At 36.7% G+C, this 12,331-nt stretch overlaps 1 protein-coding gene across 2 annotated transcripts in view; it reads left to right on the top strand.

The window, feature by feature from the left end:
- Window positions 1-2,333: 2,333 nt before the first annotated feature.
- The window catches only part of STRADB (STE20 related adaptor beta), a 39,818-nt gene continuing 29,820 nt past the window's right edge, over window positions 2,334-12,331 (top strand). For both annotated transcript variants that reach the window (XM_026492180.4, XM_057303959.1), the window contains exons 1-2: window positions 2,334-2,430; window positions 7,574-7,654. In XM_026492180.4, coding sequence (XP_026347965.1) covers window positions 2,419-2,430; window positions 7,574-7,654 — 93 coding nt within the window. In that variant the 5' untranslated portion in view covers window positions 2,334-2,418. The remainder of the gene's footprint in view (window positions 2,431-7,573; window positions 7,655-12,331) is intronic.

The following is a 12,331-nucleotide window of genomic DNA, read 5'->3' on the forward strand; positions in this document are numbered from 1 at the left end:
GTGATCCTGGCGTTATGGGATCGAGCCCCACATCAGGCTCCTCTGCTGGAAGCCTGCTTCTTCCTCTCCCACTCCCCCAGCTTGTGTTCCCTCTGTCGCTGGCTGTCCCTGTCAAATAAATAAATAAAATCTTAAAAAAAAAAAAGGATTTATATTCATATCTAGTGAAAGGGCATGCAGGAGGAAATTATGACGGTGAATCTAACCGTTCCACCCCACCACCATTCTTCACCAGGTGCAGCTGCTGCCTTGACCTCAAAATGTCTTGTAAAATTATCTCTTAATCTTCTGGCGTATCTAAAGTAGAAATCTGTGGGATTAAATCACCCCAGTGGGACAACTGCTTTAGGACTAGCAATTCTCAAAAATCATGTCAGTTTCTTCTGAGTTTTTCAGAAATACAGGTAATGGATTGGAATTTAAAGTTTTTTGTTATATAAGAACTTACTGATATGAAGTGGAAAAAGAAACAAAATCCTGATAACCAGAAAACTGAGTTAATCACACCATCCCTAATCTTCCTATTTGTGGGAATGTAAACTGCAAGTATTCAGGGCCTTGTCTGCCCTGATCACCAGTGAGTGTCCCCACTGCCTGACCATGGTAGCCATTCATTAAACGTGTGGAATGAATAACTTGGCTGCTTCAGATTAACAGTGTAATGACTTTCTACGTGTGTATGGTTTCTGCATTTATTTGGACATTTCCTTGGAGTTGATTATGGGAAGTGAGAATTTTACTGGATCAAAAGGTATGAGTATTTTCATGGTAATTGAAACATTGCCAACTTGCTTTCCAAATGAGCCTTACCTTTTTGAGCTGCCACCACTGATATTTGTACCTTTCAGAGCTTCCACTCAAGCTCTTGCATTGGTACAGTGTTTGGTAGTTATGAGCCCTTTCAGATGAAGTATCTCACTTGATCTCAGTCACCCTGGAAGGTGGGCAGGGCAGGTATTGCTGTCCCCCTTTTGTAATACAGCAAATGCCACTGTCTTAAATTGATGATAATGAATAGCAGGTGACAAAATAATCACACCTTTTCAGGTTTTTCTTCCTTCTGTTCTCTACTTTTGGTTTGTAGTAAATATCCTGAATAAATTCATGTCTTTCCTTAGCAGTAAAATTGGATGCTGCGCTATAATATCTATTTTTTACAAAATCTTCCTTTTCTTTTTCATTTAGCTTAGATATTTGCAGATACCTTGATTAAACTTGGAGATTTCATTAAAATGAAATAATAAGCCACAATTAAGAAGAAAGAGATGATATTGGTTGGGTATAACGAAACACCCAGCACTAGAAAATTTAGAACATTGCCACCTTTTCCGTTAGGAAAAAATCTGGAAAGTTTTGGTAGTGCCTTTGTAGTTCCTTGAATCTGAGGAAGTTGCTATTTTAAACTTCTGAATCTGTTACAGTGTCTTCATAAACTGTTGAGATTAATACTATGCTAGTGAAAGTGGAAAGGAATTATTTGTATAATCTTCATATCTTTCATATTTGTCAAATTCTATGAAGAGTATAACTGAGACCTAAGAATCATAAGGTAAAAAATATTCAGCCTACAGAAAATATTTTTATGTGAAAACTGAAAAGAAATTTCTTTTTTAAAAACACATGACAATGAGTGGTGCCAGGGTGGCTCAGTGGGTTAAACATCTGCTTTTGGCTCAGGTCATGATCCCTGCGTCCTGAGATGGAGCTGAGTCTGGCTCCCTGCTGGGTGTGGAGTGGGGTGTCCGCCTCTCCCTCGCCCTCTGCCCCTCCCCCTACTTGTGCACGCTCTATCTCAAATAAATAAATAAAATCGTAAAAAAAAAAAAACCATGGCAATAAGAAAATGTTATTTCTAGTGTGTTACTAATCCAGATTTTTTCCCAAATTTGCCGGTCATGGACCCCAAATGATTTAATAGGTAATTAATCCCATCAGGAAGCTTTGGAACCTTCAACATTTACTCATACCTGAAATCATCGAAAATTATTGGGGTATATTTGTAAGTGGGTCCAACATTGATTTTTGTATTGCTTTCACATTTGCTTAAGCTTCTTAAAAAAAAAAAAAAGAACAGAAAAGATAGGGAAGGAGAGATGCAGGTATATTGGTCTTTGGAAATACTCAGAATCTCCCTTCAACTTAACTCTGTCTTTCTGTTGTGATGTCAGATCCCAAATAGTGTTCTGTAAACAGGAATTGCTCAGTAAAGACACTTTTCAAAAATGCCTCTAGACCTTGTGTCAAAGAATAGCTGCCTAAATATCATATGGGTTTATAGCAAGTAAGAACTTTTATGTAAATCTAAATTATTTTGCTTTTGTTTTTTATGATAGGATATTTCTTCATCTTGAAGATAAAGCAAAAATCTTTTTTGGAGTAGATGGATTTTTGATACTTTCTGTGAACTAAAACGATTCAATGTCTCTCTTGGTAAGTTTGTGTTAACATAGATTTAATTTTGGGGCACCTGGGTGGCACAGTTGGTTAAGTCTCTGACTCTTGGTTTTTGGCTCAGGTCATGATCTCAGGCTCCGTGCTCAGCAAGGAGTCAGCTTGGGATTCTCTCTCCCCCTCCCCCTCCGTGCGCGTGCTCTCTCTGTCAGTCTCTCTCAGACAAATAAGGGGTACTTGGGTGGCTCAGGTGGTTAAGTGTCTGCCTTCGGGTCAGGTTATGATCTAAGGGTCCTGGGATCAAGTCCCACATTAGGCACTCTGCTTAGTGGGGAGTCTGCTTCTCCCTCTCATTCTCCCTCTGTGCTCTCTCTCTCTCTCTCTCTCTCAAATAATTAAAATCTGTAAAATGAAATAGCATAAATAAAGAAATCTGAATAAAAAAAAGCATAGATCTAATTTTGTGCCATCAGAGTAGTTAGATATTAGTGCAGAGCCATAACTGAAGGCATATTCTGATGGGATATTGTTATGCTGAGATGTAATTTTGACCTGAATGGCTTCTGGTCTTAAAAAAATGAGTTAAATTCTCATTGAGTTTTTGTTGCTTTAAAAAAGAGCTTCTCCTTTACTTTTCTGATATATTCATTATTATTTTTCTTTGTCCCATACCCACTTGTTTTCATACACATACTGTACTTAGATATATGCCTCTCCCATCTAGTTAGCTATGCCTTATCCTTAAATTTTTCAAAAAATCCCTTTTACAAATTCCCATTAGATCAAAGGCAAGCAAAATAATATTAAAAATAAGCCTTTTAACAACAAGACAAAAAACATTTGATCAATGTATAATATGCTGTATAGATCTAGATTGAGAACCAGGCATCATATGGTAAAAAATATTCAATCTGGGCCGCCTGGGTAGCACAGTTGTTAAGCGTCTGCCTTCGGCTCAGGGCGTGATCCTGGCGTTCCGGGATTGAGTCCCACATCAGGCTCCTCTGCTTGGAGCCTGCTTCTTCCTCTCCCACTCCCCTGCTGTGTTCCCTCTCTCGCTGGCTGGCTCTCTGTCACATTAAAAAAAAAATCTTAAAAAAAAATATTCAATCTATAGAAAATATTATTTAGGTTAAGTAGTTTTAGGTCTTTCATCATGTCTTGAATAGAACATAATACCGTATCTGACTTTATTAAAGTAGTGATGTTTTAAAAAGTGATGGGTGCATTTGTATGATGATTTGCAGTTTATTAATACTTTCATATATTATATCTCTTTCAGTCTTCAAAATTATGAGTGATTGGCAGGGCAGGTGGCTTAATGCTTATTTTGAGTGGCCCAAGATGGCAAAGAATTGCCAGGGCTCAAACTCCTATCTGTCAATCCACTGCATCATTTGCCAAGTCTGAGAGGCAGAACTATGAAGTGAGGAAATACAGAATGCATTTGTTGGATTTATTGTATGATTTGTTTGGTATATGGAAAATACAGAATGCATTTATTTTTAAAGTAAAGCTTTTCTACTTAATAGGGGGCACTTTAGGGACTCCTGACTGTCTCAGTCAGTAGAGTATGTGACTCTTGATCTCAGGGTTGTAAGTTCAAGCCCCATGTTGGGTGTAGACATTACATAAAAATAAAACCTTAAAAAAAAAAAAGGTGGGGAGCCTTATCTATCTGGAAAGTTGTTATGAAATATCCACCTCATTTTCTAATGCAGAGATGAACAAATACTCTCTGTAAAGGGTCAGATAGTATTTGTGTGCTATGTGGTCTCTATAATAAATTACTCTTCGGTTGTTATGTGAAAGCAGTCGTAGACAATATGTAAAGGCATGAAAATGAGTGTGTTAGTGTTCAAGTAAAACCTTATTCACTAAAACAGGTAGTGGGTCAGACTGACCATATAGTTTGTGGACCCCTGTTCTAAAGGATTACTTAAGATTAACAATTTTATGTCAGTTTGTAAATTGGATGAGATGTAAAAGGGCATTTGATAGATGAAGATCCTGAGATTTAGAGGACTGTGTGGATTCCCAGGGCTTCTGGATTTTGGAAAAAAAAATTTATTCTATTCTATAATTATGGGTTTTGTGAAAAATAATAGAACTTAATGGGTGATTTAAATTTATTCAGTTAATAATTTTACTTTTAATTATATACTTCCTGTAATGATGAAATATTTAGTATTCTTTGAATATTTTCCTAAATGAGGTATTTGTACAACTGAGATAAAGTTGAGGTTTATACTTATGAAGGATTTCTCCCCATTCAAGTTTTATGCTCTGTTGGAGAGCTAAGAAATGATGTTTTCAAAGGAGCAGCATAAGTAAGATATTTTCCTTTAGATTCTCTTTTAGGTATAACTTCTTTTCATTTGGCTATTATGGTAGTGGATTAAAAAATTACATTAAAAATATTTTGGGGAGGTTTCTGGATGGTTTTAAATCATTTGTGCTGCCTAAAAGACCTTAATATGTGTATTTTTCATGAGCTATTATTCACCAGCATCTAATTCATTCAGTGTGGATATAAAAAATGTTTTGAAGGGTAAGCTATGAATGTTTTTTTATGAGTTTTATAACTTGGGCAGCTAATGGACATGCTAACATTTTTTTAGGAGAGGTCAACAAAAACATTTTGCTATAATGGCTGATTTTAGCTGTCTTCACATTAGCGATCACTTTTTTGAACTGTGAAAATTCTTATATAAAGATAATGAAATGGAGGTCTGTATTATTTTATGAAATGTTTTCTATATTTCTATAAACCAAAAACATTGTTCACTACTCTTATTTTGACAATAAATTAGGGTCAATATAAGCTTAAAAAATATGCCCAATATGTCTTCTTCTTCTTCTTCTTTTTAAGATTTATTTATTTACTTTAGAGAGAGTGTGTGTGTGTGCACAGCGGGGAAGGGCAGAGGGAGAGAGAGTCTTAAGCAGACTGCGAGCTGAGTGTGGAACCCATCACAGGGCTCAATCCCACAGATGCTGAGACCACAGGGCTCAATCCCACAGATGCTGAGCTGAAACCTGAGTCAGACGCTCAATGACTGCGCCACCCTGGCGTCTCTAAAAATATGCCCAATATGTCTTAAGTTAACTTTTCTTCCATCAAAAAAAAGTGATGGACATTTTTTAGAAAGACTTTTTTATGTGTGACTATATTTTGATAACCGTATTAGAGGTTCCCCCAAGACTACCTCCAGGTTGCTGGGACTTGCAAAACTTAGTCATGTAGTCATAACTAAGATTTATCATAGCCAGAGAACACAAAGCAAAATCAGCAAGGGAAAAGGGTACATGGAGTAAAGTTCAGAGGAAACCTGGCTCAAACTTCCAAGAATCCTCTCCCAGTGGAGTCACATAGGATGTGCTTATCTCCCAGGGTAATGACAACATGTGTAAAATGTTGTCTACCAAGGAAGCTCATTAGAAACTCATTCTCAGGCTTTTTATTGGGGATTGATCATGTAGGTACCTTCTGCTAACAGGTAACAAATTCCAGACTTCCAGGAAAAAACCAGTAATTCGGCAGAAACCATATTGTTTACACAGTTTAAGCACATGATCTGTTCTTACCAGGGAAAGGTGGGAACCCTCCCAAAATCCAAGTTCCCAGATACCAGCCAAAGGTCAACTTTGCAAGCAAGCCTTTTGTAAGGATAGCAGTTTTAGGCCTGCTATGTTAACTCTTTTCTGTACAATGGTATTAACGACTATTGTGAAAGACTCAGAGTAAATGTTACAAAATGTATGTAAATATCAAATACAATATGTAAGTGACCTAACTGGTGGTTATTTTCAACCACTATGAGCAATAGTAATACAACTGGTGGTTATTTTCAACCACTATGAGCAATAGTAATACACATCTTCAAAAACTTTTATTGGTCATTTTATTCACTCTAGACAAACCAATAGAAACTTTGCAAAGGAAATGATTCTATAGCTATCATGGTATTGTAAGCTTCTGTTCTTCTGGGGTGAGTTTTACATAAGACAGTGGAGATTTAGATCAAATTATTGTGGTAAGATTGATAAGATATACAAACTGCAGGAATTCATCTTAAAATAATCAGTAATTTAGGCTAAAAAAATGACTGGTTAGACTAGTGAGAAATTTTGGCATTATTTTAAATGAAAGGAAGTGTGATTACTTTTAAGTGACTACAAAGTGTTAGGTAGACATGGGAGAGCTTATCTTGAAGACTTATTTGATATTAGTACTTTACTGTTCATATACAAATAGATGTTCATGAGATGTTTCAAAAAATTTATTATAAAAGTCTCTTTCATACAATTTGTTTATACTTTTGACACACCTTTTCTTCCTAGAATAAGGTCAGCTTTACCCCACCTGATAAATCACATAGAGGTGTTACATTTCCTTATTGGCAATATGATTGTAGGACCACGGGTTAAAGTGCAGGAAGATGTAAATTGTGATAGTAGAACAAGTCTCCTACTTTTTTTTTTTTTAAGATGCTTATTTATTTATTTATTTATTTGAGAAAGAGCAAGCAGGAGCAGAGGGAGAAGCAGACTCTCCACTGAGCGGGAGACATGGGGCTCGATCCCAGAACCCTGGGATCATTATCTGAGCCAAAGGCAGACACTTAATCAGACTGAGCCACCCAGGTGCCCCAAGTCTCTTACTTTTAATTTGCTTTCAGTTGAAGTGAGATGTTTATCACCTTAAGAAACAAAATTGGTTCCAGATGCACTCATTGTGTAGTTTAATGTGGATAAACATGGTTCCTACATTTAAGAAACAAAGAATCTGAGGATTAAAATAAAATTGATTATAGTGAGTACAGCAGAATAATCTTTAGCTAAATATTCAAAACAAAACTTCAAAGATGATGAAAGGGTTAAAAATTAACACCAGCAGTGAAAATGAATTGATATTATGACTTCCAAAGGATAGGATAAGGATCAGAGATAGTGCCAAGTCAGTTATACCAGATATGAAATTTGTGTTCTTCATACCCAGCTGCTTCTCCCTTCTCTCCCATACTGAGTACCTCCATGGTATGAATCCTGGCAATTCCAGGTTCCTGCGTGCTGTCCTTTCTGTTCCTCACCCCAGTCACCAGACCTTTGTATCCACATATCACCCCTACTTATCTTGTGACTTATTTTTCACTTATTTAATGCATTTCTGAATTTCCAGGATTGTTTCTGCACTTCACGAACACAAGTTGAATCACTCAGACCTGAAAAACAGTCTGAAACCAGTATCCATCAACACTTGGTAAGAAAATGGTTAAGTACAATTAATATTCCTCCTTTGCTTTCTGTAGTATCATGGTACAGAATGTAATTCCTGGTTCTTCCATATCTCTTTTCCTTTATAGTATCTTTTACTGTGTCTTCTTCCTCTACTTCTGTTATTCTCCAGAAGTCTGCAGTTGACCTCTTCTGCCTAAACAGGGTCCCCCTAAGCAGCACCTGTTCCTAGGCTTCAGTTGCTCAGATTTCAGACTGTCCTGTAGCTACCTCAGGTTTTCCTTCAGGTTATGAGGAGACTCTGCCATCAAGCAGGACTGGTGATTCTCAGATTTTTAGCTATAACCCCACAATCTTTCCTGGGCACTTGAAGTGTCTATAGAATGCCTCTAATTAGACTTTTCAAAGGCATCTCTTTGCGTTTGAGTGAAACCTTAATCTATCAAACTTCTCTGACCCCTTGTATTTCTTTCTTTGGCTAATGAAAACCCATTTACTAAGTAACCCTAACTAGAAACTTTGAAGTTATGCTGACACATGCCTGTACCCACCACATCTAGTTATACACAAGTCTTTTGTATCTGTCTCTAAAATGCCATTGAGTGCATACCCTCCTTCACCCCATCACTGCTACTACCCAAATCTCATCATTTCTTTTTTTTTTTTTTCCAAAGATTTTATTTATTTATTTGACAGAGATAGAGAAAGCCAGCGAGAGAGGGAACACAAGCAGGGGGAGTGGGAGAGGAAGAGCAGGCTCCCAGCAGAGGAGCCTGATGTGGGGCTCGATCCCATAACGCCGGGATCACGCCCTGAGCTGAAGGCAGGCGCCCAACCTCTGTGCCACCCAGGCGCCCCCAAATCTCATCATTTCTTACCTGGACGATTGCAGGTAGACACATTGCCTCTAGTGTCCTGGATAAACCTCCTCTCACACTCAGATCAGAATTCACACCTGTGTTTGTGTCACTTTCCAGCTTTAAAACTTTCATCGGTTTCCTACAGCCTATGGGATAAAGCCTAAACTTCTTAGTATAGTATAAGGACTCTTACTGGTGTGGAATAGGTCTAATTTTTGAGTTTCATTTCTTGCTACTGAGTCTTAGCATATACTCTTTTTTTCTAATTGAAATATCCTTCTTTTTCTGCCTCCAAATTTCTCCTCATTCATGAAGAGTTGGCTCAAATATCACAGCTCTGAAGCCTTTCCTCTTGTACTTTTTGTTTCATTATGCTCCTACAAATCTTAGACATTCCCAGAAAATGGTATTTATTATATTATCTCATAATGATTGATGTACTTGTCTCTCTAACATGAGTCCCATAAAATAGGCATCCTGTCTTTTTCATCTGTATTTCCCCTGGGCAATGTCTGATACATTAAGTAATATTTTAAAAAACATGCTTGGGAATCAGTATTTCTCTGGGGTCCTCGCTTCCTTAATCCTTACTTTATTCTGCAATTCTTACTACAAAACAGAACCTGCCTTGCAAATGCCTTGTTTCCTACAAAATAAGGTAATCCCAGTTGTTCCTGTTTATAAGTTAATCTTGATCCTATATTCAGTTGTCTTCATTTTTCTCATTTTACTTTTTACTCACTAATATTCTAAAGTCTTTTAGTCTTCTGCCCTTTTGTGAAATAGAATATATTATCCAATCCTGGTTTTCATTCAAGTATTACCCTTCAGATTGAGGTAAAGTGTCTGCTGTTGTCCCCTTGCTATTGTCAAGAGAGAGGTCTTAAACTTCAGGAAACTTCCACAGGTGCTTCTGCCTGTGTGTGTGTGTGTGTGTGTGTCTGTTTTGTTTTGTTTGGCCTTGTGCTAAAATATACATAACATAAAATTTACCATTTTAGCCATTTTTAAGTGTACAGTTCAGTGGTATCAAGTACATTCATAGTGTTGTGCAGCTGTCACCACCATGCATCTCTGTAACTCTTTTCATCTTGTAAAACTGAAACTGTATCCATTAAACAAAGCTCCCCATTCTCCCTCCCTCCCTAGTTTCTGTCAACCACCATTCTACTTTCTATGATTTTCTGACTACTCTAAGTACCTTATATGAGTGGACTCATACTGTGTTTGTCTTTTTGTGACTGAGTTATATTTCATTTAATGTCCTCAAGGTTCATTTGTGTTGCAGCATATTGCAGAATTTTCTTATTTTTTTAAGGCTAAAAATGTTCCATTGTATGTATATACCACATTTTGCTTATCCATTCATCTGTTGATGGACACTTGGGTTGCTTTCACTTTGTGGCTATTGTGAATAATGCTGCTACGAACATGGGTGTGCAAATATCTCTTCGAGACCTGATTTCAGTTCTTTGGGTATACCCAGAAGTGGAATTACTGCATCATATGGTAGTGCTATTTTAATTTGGGGGGAAACTACCATAATGTTTTCCACATTGGCTATACCATTTTGTATTCCCACCAGTAGTGCACAAGAATTCCAGTTTCTCTACAACCTAGCGAACACTTCTTTATTTTCTGTTTTTTGATAGTAGCCAACCTAATGGGTGTGAGATGATGCCTCATTATAATTTTGACATTTCCCTAATGACTAGTGATGTTGAGAATCTTTTCATGTGCTTTTTGGCCACTCGTATGTCTTCTACGTAGAAATGTCTATTCAAGTCCTTTGTTCTTTTTTTAATTGGGTTGTTTGTTTTTTTATAGTTGAGTTTTAGGTGTTCTGTATATATTCTGAATATTAACACCTTAGCAGATATTTATAAATGTTTTCTCCCATTCTGTGAATTGCCTTTTAACTTGTTGATAGTATTTTTTGATGCACAAAATTTAAAAATTTACATGAAGTCTACTTTTTCTGTTTCTCTTCTGTTCCTTATACCTTTGCTATTATATCCAAGAAATCATCTCCGAATCCGATATTATAAAGCTTTTGTCCTATGTTTTCTTCTAAGAGTTTTATTGTTTTAGGTATTTAATTTAGGTCCTTGATCCATTTTGAGTTAATTTTTGTATGTGGTGTTTGATGAGTCCGTCTTCATTCTTCTGCATGTGGATATACACTTTTCCTAGCACCATTTGCTGAATATACTGTCCTTGCTTTATTGAATTGTCTTGACACCCCCATGAAATGCCATTTGACCATATATGTGACAGTTTATTTCTAGGCTCTCTATTCTCTTCCTTGGTCTATATTTCTGTCTTTATTTCAGTGCCATGCTGTTTTGTTTACCATTGCTTTGTAATAGGTTTCAAAATCAGGAAGAGTGAGTCCTCCAATTTTGTTCTTTTTTTTAAATATTATTTGAATTATTCAGGGTCCCTTGAGCTTTTAACAATACTAAGTCTTCCAATTAATGAACATGAAATATATTTCCATTTATTTAGGTCTTCCTTAATTTCTATTAGCAATGTTTTATAGTTTTCATTGTACAACTCTTTCACTTCCTTAATTAGCTTAATTTATAAGTATTTTATTGATGTTTTAAAAATTACCCTTGCAGATTATTCAGTAAACAGAGTCACTGAATTTTTAGGGTTACTAAAAAGTTTAATAGGAACAAGGACCCTGCCATGAGTTTTTTTAAAATTCCAGTATACTTTAAGTGTTATATTAGTTTCAAGTGTACAAGATAGTGATTCAGCAATTCTATACATTACTCAGTGTTCATCATGATAAGTGTGCTCTTAATCCCCTTTATTATTTCACCTCTCTCCACTCCTTCCCCACTACCACTCTGTTAAACACCAATTTGTTCTCTGTATTAAATTTGGTTTTTTGTTTGTGTCTTCTTCTTTGTTCATTTGTTCTGTTTCTTATATTTCACTTAGTATCATTCCCTCTAGATCCATCAGTGTTGCAAATGGCAGGACTTCATTATTTCTTATGACTGAATAATATTGTATTGGGTATGTATACCAAATCTTTAGCCATTCATCTATCGGTGGACACTTGGGTTGCATCCATATTTTGGCTATTGTAAATGCTGCAGTAAACATAGGGGTGCATATATGTTTTTTGTGTTGTTGTTTTTTGTTTTTTTTCTTAAAGAATTTTTTATTATGTTATGTTATTCACCATACGGTATATCCTTAGTTTTTGATGTAGTGTTCCATGATTCATTACTTGCGTATAACACCCAGTGCACCATACAATATGTGCCCTCCTTAATACCCATCACCGGCCTATCCCAATCCCCCACCCCCTCCCCTCTGAAGCCCTCAGTTTGTTTTCCAGAGTCCATAGTCTGTTACGGTTCATTCCCCCTTTTGTTTACCCCCCCTTCATTCTTCGATTCCTGCTATTTATGTTCCATAAATAAGTGAAACCGTATGATAATTGTCTTTCTCTGCTTGACTTATTTCACTTAGCATAATCAACTCCAGTCCCGTCCATGTTGGTGCAAATGTTGGGTAATCGTTCTATCTGATGGCTGAGTAATATTCCATTGTATATATGGCCCACATCTTCTTAATCCAGAAATCTGTTGAAGGGCATCTCGGCTCCTTCCATAATTTAGCTATTGTGGACAATGCTGCTATGATCATTGGGGTGCATATAGCCCTTCTCTTCACTACGTCTGTATCTTTGGGGTAAATACCTAGTAGTGCAGTTTGCTGGATCATAGGGTAGCTCAATTTTTAACTTTTTAAGGGACCTCCACACGGTTTTCCAGAGTGGCTGTACCAACTTGCATTCCCACCAACAGTGTAAGAGGGAT

The sequence above is a fragment of the Ursus arctos genome, unplaced genomic scaffold (assembly GCF_023065955.2).
Source record: "Ursus arctos isolate Adak ecotype North America unplaced genomic scaffold, UrsArc2.0 scaffold_1, whole genome shotgun sequence".
In the NCBI taxonomy this organism is placed as follows: domain Eukaryota; kingdom Metazoa; phylum Chordata; class Mammalia; order Carnivora; family Ursidae; genus Ursus; species Ursus arctos.